This window comes from Chanos chanos, chromosome 3, assembly GCF_902362185.1.
Source record: "Chanos chanos chromosome 3, fChaCha1.1, whole genome shotgun sequence".
Lineage (NCBI taxonomy): Eukaryota > Metazoa > Chordata > Actinopteri > Gonorynchiformes > Chanidae > Chanos > Chanos chanos.
The window spans coordinates 27689861-27706483 of NC_044497.1; the positions used below are offsets into that span (position 1 = coordinate 27689861).

The 16623-nt window shown below is 40.5% G+C and overlaps 1 protein-coding gene across 1 annotated transcript in view; it reads left to right on the top strand.

Moving 5' to 3' along the window:
- pex14 (peroxisomal biogenesis factor 14) overlaps positions 1 to 16623 on the top strand; it is a 56874-nt gene that overhangs the window by 8138 nt on the left and 32113 nt on the right. The window contains exon 3 of the mRNA XM_030768557.1: positions 15970 to 16054. Within this exon, the coding sequence (XP_030624417.1) occupies positions 15970 to 16054 (85 nt within the window). The remainder of the gene's footprint in view (positions 1 to 15969; positions 16055 to 16623) is intronic.

Genomic DNA, 16623 nt, shown 5'->3' on the forward strand with positions numbered 1-16623 from the left:
TCATCACCTGCCAACTGAACTAAAATCAGCCTTTATGGTGTTAGATACACACACACATGCACACACGCACAAAAAAGGTGGTTGTTCTTTCCAGAAGAATACTCGTGGTCTTCTTTGGCAGGAGAAGAAGAGCGATCAGATGTTACCCTCTGAGTGGAGAATTACACAATGAATTTTTACGTTTTCTTGCTGGTTTTCACTTTTTTTGTCAGTAGCAAAACTGATCGTGCTCTTGACAAAATGAAAGGTTTTGAATGTCGTAGGTCAACCCTGTATCAATTCAGTCTATGATGCTTTTTAGTGTTTAGGGCATCAGTACTTTCCACTGTTACTCTCAGAGTCTCTCACTGTAGGGTGCGATGGCCTTTACCATGGTGCCTGTCCGGCCTCAGTGGATCATTAATTTTATATATACGCTTCTGCCCCAAAACATGCTATTGTCTGTGAACCAAAATCTCAGGTCAGCATAGCCACACTACATTGTCCAAGGTAACTGAGTTATGACATTTGAGTTCGATTAGTCGATACATCTAATAAATCGGTTATTCGTTTAAAGCTGGCAGTTATTTTAAAGAAAAGGAAAAAAGTGAGACGTAGGAGCTGATGATTTATTCTCATTGCTGTACTACCACTAGTGAGTTGTAGTGAAGTTGTTGGTTAGAATAGGGATAAATGAACTGTCTGTGTTTAAAGGAGTAGGAGACTTACTTTACTGATTAACGCTCTCTGCTGAAACTTTCATGACAAATAAAGTGCTCTTGATTTGAAACAGCTTGTTTCTTAAAATTGCGGAATACTTTAATTAGGTTGGTTTTATTTTGAAACCACTTAGATTTCAGATAAGCAGTGAAAGGTGTCTGTTTTGAGTCATAGACGGCACAATGCCATCTCCTCCTCTAGAGGGCGGTCCTCAGTCATGTTGTGAATAGAAACAAACCTGCAAAGTGATTGTTAGTAATTAAATTCTCACAGTGAGCTTTTGCTGTCCTGTTGGCAATGCATAAGACCAAAGACTTGGAAGAATGTAGAAGAAATAGTCTTAAGTTACTGAGTGAATTTTATAGCAAAGTTGTAAATCTCTCTCTCTCTCTTTTTTTTTTTTTTTTGCGGAAACACGTGTTGTTAATTTGATTTTTTTTTTTTTTTTTTTACACATGCACAAAAGCATTCTGAGCACTTTTTGGCAACCCAACTTATTTTATTGTCTCTCATAATGATGGACTTTTAGGCTACATTTTCATTAAAGCTTCCAGAATTTGACAAACGATGGGCAATTTGAATGTGAAATTATTCTGGTATTTTGTGTTTATTGTTTGTCTGTGCACACATCTGTCAGTCTCTGCATTTGTACAGCTGAAACCAATTTTTCATGGTTGGGTTTAATTTGACATTCATCCCTCCTAACACTCTGTGAGTTCATGACCTCTCAGTAGTCGGTCATATAGCCTGAGAGCTGGGGTTTTATTTTCGATTCGTGCCTTCTGTTATCCATACCGCATGAGCCACTTTTAAGGAGGGCTCTGTTTGAAATGGGTATTGGATGTCTATGATTAAGCTGAATTCAATAAAATTTAATTTGTACTTTGGGCTTTATTTGTAGAATTTTTAATCTTGGTAAATACATTAATATAAACAATATGACAGGAGCAGAACTATAATTTCCATTTTTTTTTTGCTCCTTGCATGGTGAACTATGTTATTATATGTTTGCCTGAAAGATGATACAAATATGACACAATTTTAATTATAGCCCCAATGTGTCTTTTAAGAGCCTGAGAGGAAATTTGTTGTGCGTTGCCACTTACGCCAGTTGTTCTACTTTGTAATTACTTCCGTTTGATTGGAAGTTTCCTCTGCCTCATTCGTATGTTGGAGGCAGTGTCGAGAAGACATGTCGGAGAGAGAGGCATTTCATGATCTGACTGGGAATTTCAGGATGAATCGGGAAAGCCTTCCCCTCCGCGTCAGGCCCCCTTCTTTCCCGCCGCTCCAGCGCTCCTGCCTCCAATGTCACTTTCAAGGCATAATTACACAAGTTGTGTTGATTAGTAGAAGATGCAATTATGCCAGCTTTCCGCTGTAAATGGGAGACATGATGGCCTGTTGATTGACAGGTAACATCCTGACTTTAATAAGTAAATGACTATGGTAATTCAGGTACTGAGACCCTTTGATTTGTCAGCATCTTTTTCATTTTTGCCCTGTCCTCTGATTTTAATGAACAGGAGCATGATTGAAGCCCCCCCCCCCCCCCCCCCTTTTTTTTTTTTTTTTTTTTTTTTTTTTGACTTGTAGGTTTTGTCAGTTGGGAGAGCCCAAACACAGGAGTGGGTTTGTCTCACACTGAAACAGTATTGTAGCTTTCACTGGAAGCCTCTGATTTCTCTGACTCTTTGATCACCCACATTCAAAAAGGAAAAAAAGTGTCTCCTTGGTACCGTGTGAAAGCCATTTTTTCCCTTGTTTGATCACTTTTAAGTGTGCAATTATTTTTTTAGAAGTTTAAAAATCAGAGAAAAATGATTTGTAATTGACACATTGGGAATGTTCTTTATCTGCTCTCGCAGTACGTTATTAGCTGTTAATTCATCTGCTAACTCCCCTGCAGCGCCCGTTATTTGTTTAAATAGAGGGATTCCCATGGTGCTTTTGTAACTACACTGCTGAAAATGCTCCTCTCTATAATTATTTAACATTACACGCTGGCTTATAGTGGTTATCGGTTGAAGAATATTAGCAGGGGAAGAGGAAAGTTGTTTAATCATAAATGAGGCTTGGAGCTCCATATTTCTGAGAGAGAGAGAGAGAGAGAGAGAGATGGTGTGTTTCACGGCATTTACGATGATATGGCCAAGTACAATGAGACGAAAAAGATTTCTGCCCTGTTAGGGCTGACGGTTGCTGGAGTCGTATTAGCATACGAAGCATGTTTCTCCTCTTATAAACTTGATGCGCGTGTGATGCGTTAGCAAACACCTGAGAGTGGCGATGTATACATTGCGTCTCAGTAGAGTTTGATGAAATGTATCGAAGCGAGGAAACTTGTTCTGTGGTCTTTATTCTGAAGTGCACAGTACGAACTGAAGAAACGGCGGTCGTATGTTGTCCACCGTGGCGGAGCGGCAATTTCTCACTTCTGGGAACCAGGTCAAAATGACCTAAATGACAGGCTAAATGTCCGTTTATGATTGCGCGTTTTTGCATTGTGTTTTTGGAAACACTTCTGATGTCAGTGTAAAGAAATCTCGCTTACATTTTCCGGTAAACCTCCACAAGCTCATACATGTGCTACTGCATAAATATAATACAATCCTTTGGACCAGCACTCACTATCCTGGGTTGTAATTTATATGGATTGAATGAGTGCTGCATTGTGGAGCAGCATGAGTGGACCAAACAGTCATTTGTCACCTCTAATAAATGTTGGAATGTAAATTATGAAGTTATGCTTCAGATGTAAATGCACTTTATTTCACTCCCTTAATGCAAAGACCCCCTTCTCCAATACATTAAGAGAGTGGGGGGAGAAAGGAAAGGGGGGAGGAGGAGGAGAAGGAGGTGGTGGTGCGGTGGGGGGAAAACATATAAAAATTCAGTCTGTTTTTTTTTCTTAATCAATAATAGCACAAAAGAGCAGAGATGTAAGAACATTATGAAATATCTCAAGTCTGGTTCATAAATTATTGCTGGAAACTAGCTAGTACACTAAAAATGTAAATACATTAATGTCATTAATAATGTAGTGACTAATAGTTCTATCAAGACTGTAATAGCAGTTTAATGGAATATGACAGGAAGAATATATTACAGTTCCAACAGTTAGACGGGACCTCACAAGACATTCATCAGTGCTTTTTCAAACATACTATTTTGATTATTTTATAAAACTAATTGCTTCTTTTTTCCCCACCAGCGACTCCCCTCATGAGCGGGAGGGGAGAAAAAATCAAAACAAAACAAAAAAAAACCAAACCCTTAATAGATATTAATTAATACGTGTCAGTTTTTCTTAGTTTGATGAAAAATAATGGAAAGGAAGTGCTAATGAGACCCTGGTTTCTCTATGTGTGGCACTGGCAGAGTGTGACTTCATCAAACCGTTTAGTGGCACTCAGTCTTTTAGCTGGGTTAGAAGTCAGGAAATCAGGGCCTAAGCTTCGGAAAACTGTTAAAAATACTTTGAAAGACTGCTCTCAATGTCACACAGCGTAATACTTCAGCAGGTGATCTGACCTTCTAATGACCCCTCTGTCAGACATCTACCAAGTGCTCGTTTGTAGCCGAGAAATGGAAGACATTCAGATGATGCATGTCGGTTGCACGCCCACTCACTTACCCCCCCCCCCCCCCCCCCCCCTTTTACCTGTTGCTGCCTCTTGCCTGAGCACTAGAGGCTGCTGGAGACTGCGTCACTGTACCCACACTCGTCTGTGAAAGCACAGCCGAAGGCATGCTTTTTTGGCAGAGGATGAACATGCCAGCAGTCGCTGTGAGTGTACTGGGCCTCTGATGTATTGTATGGACTTGCATGGGAGAAACGGGTTTTGCCTCTGGCTTTATGTAATTGCAGCATTGTAGATGATTACACTCATTGACAGTGACTGAGTCGAGTTCTTCATGTTTTTTTTTTAGATGTTTTAAAAGGTGTGTGCGTGTTGCTCTCCTGAATAGACCCCTGTGCACTCTCGTCTTAAAACCTCAATTCCACTGCGCACCCACGCAAATAATCTGGCCGCGCTATTCCCGCGTGTATTAGGACTTTTCCATATGAATTTACATATCCTATCAGAACTGATCTCCACAAGCATCCACAGGCTGACATTTAGATGTAAGACACGCCTCCTATGATCTTTAGTCGTAGCTGATTGGAGGCATTTGTCGGCCTGACTGTCTCTCTCCTCTCTGCCTCTGGTTTTCCCACTGTAACCCTTGGAACAGTTCTGCCAGAGTTGGCCAGGGGTGTGAGTGTGACTTAAGGCTTCTTACTGGAGAGAGAGAGAGAGAGAGAGTGTGTGTGTGTGTGTGTGTGTGTGTGTGTATGCGTGTGTGTGAGAGAGAGAGAGAGGAGGTAGAAGAGCTGTCATTAAGGTTGGACCGTCCCCATGGGTGATCAAACACACTCAAACACACACACACACACACACACACACACACACTACACCTACACATTACACCCACACATTCACTGTGCCACAGACACCACTGCAATTATCAAACACCTGGACCAGCTCACAACTCATCTCTTACAAACTGTTGGCACTGTTGTTGGCGCTGTGAAAGGTTTTGCCATTTTCAGTAACAAGTTAAAGCGTTGGGGTTTTTTTCCCTCCCCTCCTGCTTTTGTCCAGATTATGGACTGGTTTTACAGACGCATTAATTTTTCATGTTTAATGCACAAATAAGCATGCACGCTCTGAGCGCTGATATAATGCAGCTATAGTATTTTTTTTTTTTCTTTTTGGCAGAAGTAGGCCGCTCTAAAGCAGCACTGGAGAGTTGAGTAATTTGTTCTATAAGGGCCTTTCTTTGGTAGTTTCCATATCGAGGTGACAAAACCATTCATTGCAGGTCTTAGCCACAGTGGATGTGGTTAAGAGTGCATTTCTCAGTATGTCTCAGTTTTTATGTCTCCTGTCTTTTATTTTCAGAGTTTCAGTATGAAGGTGTGAGAGGAAAGCCACATACCGAGAAGGACAGGAGACTTACTCACAGACTTTCTGCACTGCTCCCGTCTCTAGTCCTCCTGTACCATTTTAATCTTAAACCACAGGGCTACTCAGTAATCAGTAGTAGTTTAGCTGGAACCGCATAGGCTAACTTGGTTGTGAGAGCTGGAGAAACTGCTAACCGAGCTTCATAAAGGATTCACACGTTCTGTTTTTATCAGCGAGAGTTACATATCACCCTTCAGCTTAACAAACACGAGCGTTCTGTGACTCTTAAAATGTCACTCAAGACTCTGTCTTTTCCCTGACAAAACCTCACCCATGGTTTTGTCACCCAGTGTTTCCCACACTCATTCTCAGTTATTTATTGTTTGTACATGACTAACCCTTCCCTACCTATTTCTGTCCCATTTTCCCCGCCCTGCCACAGGCTGGTTTTAGGTAACAAGAGGGTAAAATAGGAGAGAGGGAGACAGAGAGAGCAAGAGAGGGTCTGTCATATGCTTCTCCTTTGGGATTTAGCAGAGTGGCATTGTCATGTGTTTTCTTTTTCTTTTTTTTTTTCCTTCCTTTTTTTTTTGAGTCAAGGTCAGCTGAAAATGTCCGAGCAGGTGTGTGTCTGTCACAGGATGGCCTGGCAGCCTCACTTGGCCTAGTTCTTTCTCTCTCTCTCTCCCTCTTTCTCTCTCTCTCTCTCTCTCTCTCTCTCTCTATCTCTATCTCTTTCTCTCTCTCACTCTCTCTTTCTCTGTCTCTCTCTCTCTCTTTCTCTTTCTATCTTTCTCTCTCTCTCTTTCTCTTTCTATCTTTTTCTCTCTCTCTCTGTCTCTCTCTCTCCCACTCGACAAGCACGCTGACATTAGAGCGTGGAGTGTAGCCCGCTCATGCATCTCATGCTCCGGCTCCCATAAAATCAGCACACGCGCCCAGTCAGAGTGGGGTCACCAGGCCACACCCAGCGGCCCCCAGGAATCCTGTTGGAAGTCCACCCTCTCAACACAGCCTCTCTTCACCAGCCTCTCAGCCTTTGCAAATATGTTCAAATAGAATCTAGTTCTGTTCAGTTATCTGCATGCTCGTTTTGGGAGAAGGTTTTGGCCCAGTATTAACTCTAGTAGTCGACCTAAGCAAAAATCTGTGGATTTTTTTTCTTTTTCAGTTTGTTAATGGCTGTTTTTTCTCAGTTCTATTGTCAGGGTAAATAGAAAATGACAAAGAAGTTCTTATTTATATTCTTTGGGTGGAAACAAGGTTGGGTTGTTCAATTGTAGTGCAGACATGCTTTGGGCAAGTATGCTGTAAAACCTGTCAATTCTGCCTGAACATTTTCAATTAAACAATTCTCATAACAGGCGTGTATTTTTCTGATTCTGTGGGTACACAGTTGAGTAACAGCAATTCCCATTTTAAGTGTTATGAGTCAACACTCATAAATCTCTCATTTTTCTCTTGAAAGTTCATGATCCCCCCCTCCCCTTCAGCTTTCAAAAATTATGCCATTTAACTGGAATGTCTGTAATAATCGAAATGTGTGGTGTACTTGAAATGAGTTAAAAAAAAATCAAGTCTGTCTTTGATTTTCCGTAGTTATAGTTTTGTTTTTGATCTGTCTTGTACAGTGATATGAAGAAAGAAGTCTGAGCTCCCTGCTCTCTGTATTTATGTGTGTGTGTTTGTGTGTGGTATGTGTGTGTGTATAGAGAAGCCCCCTGGATTGGGTCTGATTATGTGGGGCCGACTGTGGACTGAGTATCTCTTTAAATGTGAGCTCCATTGTGTGTGCTGCTGTGTAATCAGACTTGACAGCTCTGACTAACAGAGCCTGGGAAGCCCTGACAGTTCGTCCTGGTGCCTGCAGTGCCCTGCCATACCCCTCTCCAACCAGTAGATGGCGATATTCATCTTCTCAGGGTCCGTCTCAGCACTCCAAACGTGTGATCCCTCTCTTATTGTCCCGCTCCCTTTCATTGTCCTTCTCACTTCCGACTTGTTCTTTCTTTCTTTCTTTCTTTCTTTCTTTCTTTCTTTCTTTCTTTCTTTCTCTCTTTCTTTCTTTCTTTCTTTCTTTCTTTCTTTCTTTCTTTCTTTCTCTTTCCTTTTCTTCTTGTTTACTGTCTCTGTTGTTGTTTCCTTGCTCTCTCTGTCTGTCTTTCTTTCTCACTCTCTATCTTCCTCTCTCTCTCATTCCCCCCACACCCATCCAGATACATACACGGACAGTCTTAAGCCTTTTTAAGACGACATAAGTGTTGATCCAGGATGTGTGGTTAGCATCCTGGGCTATGGAATGACAAGACTCTGGAAATGATAATGTCACCAGAATGTCACAGTCTGTCTGTTAGTGGTGTGGCTGTTTTGACTGAACAGTGTTCGTGCCTAGTCGACCGATCATTCGCCGAGCTCATCTCTCCTTAATTGTCGGTTCTTTGTACATTTATTACTCATTTTTATTGTGGAATATCAGCCGTGTGTGTGTGTATGTGCGCGTGCGTGTGTATGTGTGACAGTGACCAGGGGTACTGGTGCCAGCCTGCTGCGCACTCACTTATGGCTGGCAGTGTGTGCCCGTCGCGGGTGACTCCTCTCTCTTCATGCGGGTGGGTGTTTTTTTGGGGGGTTTTTTTGGGGAGGGGCGGGTGGCCGGAGGGACGGGACTGTCAGGGGTTACGGTAGTCGTATTTGACAGGGAGGCTCTTCTCCAGTCGCCACAGCGCACGGTTTGTGGGGAGCGGCGTCGTTTGGACAGGAACTCGACGTTGTTGCCACCGGTGCTGTTTGCGTTTTGCCTCAGTCAGTTAATTGGATGTGAAGGGTTGTAGTCCCTCACTGAAATGAAGGACAAGGATCCACTGTCAGACTGAGGCTGTCACTGCTTTTAACCTACTGCTGACGTCTGCTGGTTGTGTGGATTGTTTTCATATGTGCATAATGTTTGCACATTTCTTTACAGATCAGAACTCTTTCTCTCCATATAGATATAGTTATGAATTTTGATTTGTTACTGATGTTAACTTATGTTTATATATACAGATTTCATGTCATCTCATCTGTAAGTTTTTCTCCTGTGAATATTAATGTACACTTTTAGGAAAAAAGGATAAAAGGATACAAACTCAGCTCAATAAATTCTCTCTCTCTCTCTCCTTCTCTCTCTGAATATGTGTGTATATATGAGTTAGTGAGTGTGTGTGAACGTTTGCGTGTGTGCGCACGAGTGGTGCGTGTGAGTGCAAGTGCGTGCGTGCGTGCGTGCGTGCGTGCGTGCGTGCGTGCGTGCGTGCGTGTGTGTGTGTGTGTGTGTGTGTGTAAGAGGGGGTGTCAGAGCCTGCTCATTTGCTGCACTAACAGACACACAGAGTAGCCTGTCACCGAATGTCATCATTGCCTGTAAAAGAGGAGAGGAAAAAAAAGCTTCAAATTACAGGAAAGCAGCACTGCATTAAAGAACAAAAGAGATCGATGGCAGTACATTAAACTTTATGCCATTGAAAAAAAAAATCAACTAATTAAAATTGATTACTCTTGCTTTGTAAAAGTGTTTCTGAATTAAATTATTGTATGAAAACATTTTGACCAATTGAGGAGCTGAGGAAGTATCCATTACTGAATTGCTGCTGGAATATTTGTGGTGAGCTCGCTTTAGTCGTTTACTCTGTCAAGCTTTGGGCAGTTCTCTCTCTCTTTCTTTCTCTCTCTCTCTCTTTCTTTCACTCTCTCCAGCCTAAGTGCCACAGTTTAATCTCACGCAACATCTCTCTCTCTCTCTCTCCTCTGTGTTTGAGCCTTTTACCTGAATTAAAAGGTATTTGTGAAAAGTATTTGTTGGCTCTCTGCTGAAATTGAGTGTGAAATGAGACCCAGGCAGTGGAATGATAGCCAGGATGCCTTTTGTCCCCTTGAGAGCGCCTTAGTCTAAATGCCACCCTGGCTACCTGGCTCTGTGGTTTTACTGCAGACGTCATCACATGGCGTCCCTGTAAAACCGTTTGGTCCGAACAGGCCTTACTGTAAGGTCATTTGCATTTTTCTCAGAGTTCCTTATTAGCATTGCTTAATTTTTTTTTTTTTCTTTTTAATTTTAATTTTTTTTTTTTCATGTAAAGCCCTTCATAGCTGCCCTTATTGTTTCTCATTGAAAGTTACACTATTGTAAATATTGAGAAGGGGTAACCGAAGATTTCTTACTTTCACAGACTGTCATTAAATATTGATTTTTTTCCTATATCCGTCTTGCAATGAGGATCGTCTCTGTATCCAGGGCAGCCTTAAATGTTTCTGACGTCTAATAGTGCTTTACAGCATGAATTCCCTCCTCTCCCTCATTAAAGAATATTAATGATCAAATAAAAAAGTTTGTCAGATATTCCAACAATTTACAGGAAGGATTAAGACAAATCTCTCCCACACCAACAGAAACATTTCCAGCAAAGACTGCACTTTACTGGGTTCTATTGATTTTGCTTTTTTTTTTAAGAGGAGGTATTGCGGGAGCGTAATCGGAAATATTGAGCCCTTGTTAGACTACAATTCCAGATTAGCAGTTAGCTTGTGAAAGACGTAAAGGGTGTATGAGCAGTGACTGTGGCAGGCATTGAGAGCTGGCTGGCACTGTTGGCGGCGTGCGGTGTAGTGATTGACAGCCGTTCTGGGCTCCAATAAGGACCGGTGACGAGGACTTCCCACGTGCGTCCCAGCATGCAACACTCTGTCACGTCCGACAAATCAGCATACTGGTGTTATTCAGCGCGAAGGCCGAGTGCACTCTCAGGGAGATGGAAAAATTAGGTCTAAATGTGAGAAAGAAAAGACCTTTTTTTTCCCCCCCCTCGCTCACCCCGTTAAGGTTGCGTAATATGCGGTTGATGTCATGTTTGTAACGTTGCCCGTAGGGCCGAAGTCGCTGTTATTTTTAAACATCGCAAATGAAACATCAATGAAATTTTCCATGTGCTACTTTTTTTTCTTTTCTTTTCTTTTTTTTTTCGAGTGCAGAGAAATGCTCATTCCGACCTTTACTTTCAGAAGATCACAGCGTTCAATAAAAAATTGCCACCAAAGTGATTTGATTACCAGCTCTCTCATCTGCTAGAGGTTTGGTACTCAATACACGAACGCTCTACCCGAAAAACTAGTGTAGCCCACCTCGTCATGAGTTAGATATTCTTCTTCTTTTTTTTTTTCCTCTTTTGCTTATGTCTATAGATCATGAAAATGACCTTTTGAAAGTGGATATTACCCTGTAAGGAGAAGAGGTATATTGATAAGTCAGCATGATGTTTCTTGATCTATTTTTGACAGTTTTTTTTTCGAATAGATAAACACACAAACACTAACCGTGAAGTAAACACAAAGAATGACTTTGAAAGGTCACGATGATAGGATTAGATGAAAGTTGAAGAGTTAATGCTTAGAGTCAAGTAACTTTCCTAGGGCAAGTTTAGGTCATGCTTTTAAAAATGCTGCACCATCTGTTGAGGGGAAAAAAAAAACAACAACAAAACTTTGGTTATGAGAAGATATGAATGTGTATAAATGAGTGAAAATGGAGGTGTTTGGTGTAGATTACAGGAAGTTGAGTCAGTGTGTGTGTGCGCGCGTGTTGATGTAGCTGACGTGTGGTTTGGTGTTAGATTGGTGTGTAGTAAATTAGTACAGCTCGTTTTCTGTGTTTTGTACCCGTTGTTGTGCTTTCCACCCTCCCTCTTCCTCTCCACTCTCTCTCTCTCTCTCTCTCTCTCTCTCTCTCTCTCTCTCTCTCTCTCTCTCTCTCTCACACTCTTCATCAAGGCTTGTTTCTTGGTGCCACTTCCTTCCATGTCTTTCAAAGGTCATTTTAAGTTGAAAGGAAGGCATAATTATAAGGGCATTTCAAAATGTACTTTTAAATGATTTGGAAACACTGTTTAGTCACATCAGCCACCTGTGAGATAGAGTGAACCTTCTCATTCAAATCCCATTCTGCTTTCTTTCTTTCTTTCTTTCTTTTTTTTTTGTCTCAGGCTTCTGGAGTTTGAGGCTCACTGGACTGAAAGCATCCTAGACAATCACGCATTTTGTGGAATCACCCATGAAAACAGTTAATTAAAGTAGAGCTCTCCTTCTCTCTCTCTCTCTCTCTCATTTTCACACACACACACACACACACACACACACACACACACACACACACACACACACACACTGCCTGAGTCTCCCTCACTCTTCCCTGTAGTTTGGGAGTGATTTGAGACCACCATAACACAACTCTGTGGTCTTTTATTGAATTCAAAGTGGTTCTTCAAACACATAGAGGGCAATTTCAGATGAATTAACGTAATTAATGTGAGATTTGACCTGCATATGATTTCCTCTTTACTTCCTCTGAGGTTTTCTTTTGAAAAGTAGTCATTTTTGGAAAGACTAAGTCCAGACTTCCTGTTATAACCTTGTGCATACAGAGCATGCCTCTTGAGCAAAGACATTCTTCTCCTCTGCACCCTACTCATTAGAGTTGAAAAAAGTGGATGCATTTCACAACTGTTACAGCCTTGAGTGTGGCGATATACCTGAGAAATATTTGACAAAGATTTAGCCAATATTGAATCCACTATGGAAAGATCAGGTTGAGGTTGTTTATACTTTGTGTTTTCACCCAAGCACTATTTACTAAAAAAGAAACCTTTTTTTTTTTTTATATCTGAAACTCTTGAGCTGATCTTATCACAAACTCTGCTCATAAACCCAAATTTTAAGCAGTGCATTGCGAGCATCCTGAATTCCAAGAAATGTTTATAACCTGTCATTCTCTTGATAGGAAAAAAAAGAACCTTTTAGTTTTTATACGAACATTATATTTTTATACCTGTCACATATCTCAAATATTTCGCCCCATATTATGACAATATTGATACCAGAAAAGGGCGTATCTTTCCTCATTGATTAACCATCTGTCTCTCTTTTTCTTTTTCGTTTTTTTTTAATCACTAATCAGTCTTATCAGCTGAACTGTCCCTTTGTGAATACATTTGTCAAGGGCAGCAGGAAGTTGAAAATATTACCCTGCAGTTGGCCCTGGTTGTTCCTCATTTACAGTGTTACACAGGAAGTCTTCTTTTTCACATGATGCTGTTATATAGTTGTATCTATGATCGAAACATTCTTTTTATCTTGTATCATTCACAATATGTTTTTATGGCTACAGGATTAAGGCAATTCGATATCCCCTAGAGATAGGAAATGACTCACTAAAAGCATACCTGCCTGGTTGTTCAGATTATTTCTTTTCTCCAAGTTTTGTTCCCATTTGAAATTTCCTTGTAATTGTGACAGGTTTGCTCGCTATCTAGATACATTTAATCATGTCTAGTAAATTATTGATTGGTCTCTTGATAGACACCATGTGCATAGCTTATTAAGGATATTATGAAAGATATCTCTTGACACTATGTCAGATTTTCACGCCAGAAAAACACTTTGGCTGCTACCTTTTTTTTTTTTTACTGTCGTTTTACATACTGTTTTGGTAATAATTCATGGAACACTTTATATCGAGTATGTCAGGAGTTGTTCTTAGTTGGGTTTTGGTGGGGGGTAGAATTCAAGTTAAATGTTAAGGGAAATGTGCCATTAAAATCTCGGTCCAGTTCAAACCTAATAAGACCACTGTGTGCTTGTGAGGTCTTGTCCAGTCATCAAGTTCAGTGTCTCTAGGCATGCTGCTTAATGTTAGTCTGACCCTATGATTTAGTTTTCACCACTTTTTAGCTTGGACCTGACACTTGATCATTGATCCTATTTGTAAAGATTATTGATTAGAACAGGGGTAGCACTTTGAGTGCATTAGCAATTTTAGCCTTACAAGAAACTTTAGAAAATAATGGTTGATTAACCAAGAGTATTTACTGGTATTCAGCACAGCAACACGCACCCACCTTTTTAATTTAAGTTGATATTTGGCCTGCCTAACCGAATACGCCTTGTTCTGACATATTGTGATACAGCTCCCCCCTCTAAAAGCACAATCACCCACGACTACCTTACGCTACAACACGGGTGATCTATAAGTCAATAACCAGACAAGACTAAAATCTGGCCAATGTGGTTATAATTGATTGAGATGTCTGAGTGGAACTTGCGTAAGGCAGCTATGTCATCTGCAAAGAAAAGCAACCCCCTCTCCCCATCCCGTGAAAGTCAAAAGCAACACTGTGGGGAAATAAATGAACGTTTTCTGTTCTTCGTCATCCACTCCACTGGTTTTTGTTATTTTGGATGAGGTGTTTATGTGAATTTTTACAGTTAAAATTAAAGTGATAAATTTTGGCGATAAGCTCTTTGATTTTTCGAATGAAATGAGATGTGATGGTGCTGAGTGGTGAATTTCGTTATTTCTCACATTTTTAACATTGTATTGGCTGTTACGTTAGGGGCAGAAACTTGTTTTTTGTGTTATTTGTTTATGTATTTCTTGTTTGATAAAACTTTCGGTTGCTCCATTATGGTAAATACTTTTTTTTTTTTTTTTTAATTAACATATTCAACATATTCAGCATATTCGTCATGAACTGGACCCAGTATAGTTCTTTGCTCTGACCAACTTTGGTAGTACTTAATACGTTTTCCAACCGAATACTTTTTCCCCCTGTTGAATCAGTGTGTGTTTGAAAACTGCTGAAAGCCAAAATGCCCTCATGCTCTTACGAAACAGATAGCTGTTCCTGCAATTTTTTTTTTTTTTTTTACTGTATCTGTGTTCCTCAAACATCCGCTGGGGGGGTTTCACCATCCACATGTTTTAATCTGCCTGTCACAATGAACGTTCCGGGTGACTGACTTTAATATGCCTTCAGCATATAGAGATCCAGGACTTTCCACACCCTTTGTGTAACCTTTGTTCACTTTAAAGGCTGTGATAATGCAATGATGAGACTGGGAATGTAGTGGACTTCTGTGGTTTTCGTGGCTTTGATTCGGGAGGTCCTGTCAGACATGGACATGAAAACAGTTGATGTGTCGTTCTGGAAAAAGTGCCATTTATGGCTTGATATGTATGTTATCATGGTTGTAGCCTGCTACTTTCTTTGTACTCGTTTTTTCCTCTCCCTCTCTCGCTCTATCTCTCCCCCTCTGCCTGTCTCTCTTTTTTAACAAAGAGGAAGTTTGCAGATATAAATTGATGTTGATATCAATATCGTGAGTTTTGAATGGAAAACCATGTTGCCCCCCCCCCCCCCCCCCCCCGTCCACTTTGTCTTGATTTGTCGCTGAAGAATAATGCGTGCGTTCCGTCTGCCTCTCTATTATACATTCCCCTCAGCTGCCTCTCAAAATGCAATTCTTTTGGATTGAAACAGGTCTTTAGTATAAGAAATGCATTATCCAAAATGAATTACCACAGACAGTGCGCTCAATCACTTTTTATCTTTTGCCGCTTAAAGAAAAGAACAGTAATCAAAACCTTTCAACCTATTAGAGGGATGACTTTTACAATTGAATCACGGGGACCACAGGTGCGATAACGAGTCATCTTGGCCTTAGCCTTGAGTATGCGTTTCCACTATCTCAGGATGTTATTTCATGTTTATCTGTTCTTTAAAAGCACCACTTCACAGTCTCCACTTCAAACTCATGTTTTAATGGTGTTTTAAGGAGGAAGCTTTTTTAAATCTTGGAGGAAAAAAAAAAAAAAAACCCAAGCGCGCTAAAGTGGCAAATTAAGGAACATCTTGAAGGAAAAACACGATCGACTCGGTGTACACCGTACTGCACTTACAACTACATGTGTTCTGATGATATTTAATTTTCTAATGCTTTAACAGTTCGTCATTACAACATGCTGGCAAGGTGATTTGATCATAATGCATTTTCTTCCTTAAGAATCACAGAAGTTTTTTAGGCAGGTATTCAGCAGTTATTAGATACACATGAGCACTTGAGCATTGAGTATAGATTTTCAGTCCCTGCTCACTTAAGGCTGGGAGTTTGTCTTAAAGAGGATAATGGCAAATTAAACTCCATACCCCATTTGTTCAGCAAAGCTTGATGGGCTAATTTTATAACTGCTGATTCCCTCATTTCCCTGGTTTATCTCTAAAGTGGTTAGGTGGTCTAGCCTCCATCTACTTATAATATGGGCAAAGTTTCTCAGAAGTTGCTGGAATGAGTTAATGTTATAATGTTTATAGTGAGATACATATGCAGTAATTTGCTTGGCTGGCACTTTGCGCCTGCTATCATTTTAAAAAGAAACTGTATTTATTGTGGAGATGACTCCATTATTTTGAAACTGAAATATTTTAAAACGTTTAATCTCTTGTCTTAACAGATTGCGACAGCTGTGAAGTTTTTACAGAACCAGAAAGTTCGTCAAAGTCCTTTGGCCACCAGAAAAGCTTTCTTGAAGAAAAAAGGTGAGAGGTTTTTTTTCTCTTCAGACAATTTAAATGATCATTAATACTGCCTTGTAATTATCCTATTGGTGCCATGCAGTGACATTCCACCAAAGGCTGTTGACACTCATAGATTTTTATTTACCTTTGCCTTAAAAAATAATGCATTTTCTTTATGCATGCAATATACTGTTCCAGTGGTGTTTTGGGGAAAAATGGTGAGACAAGCCTTCTTTCACTTTGAACATGTCCTGCAATGCAGACAGAACAAATGTAAGCCGAGCTTTGGTCCTAGATGTTCATCTGATGAGGCAATGAGGTCAAAGGTCGAGGCCATGTTTGCAAGCCCCACAGGAGTTCAGGTAGAGGTCAATGGGGCCGAAGAGAGCTGGATCTCAGCTGGGCGGATAAATGACCCAACAGTTGGGACAGTTCTTTGGAATGCAGAAAATTAATATCGACAAACCCTCCTGTGCTTTCAACGGAATTGTCAATTATGTTACCTCCTAGCATTTTAAAGCTTTTACTTAATTCAGATGTTTTCATAAATATTAAAGCCCCCGGAATGCACTGGAAAGTCTTATCGATCA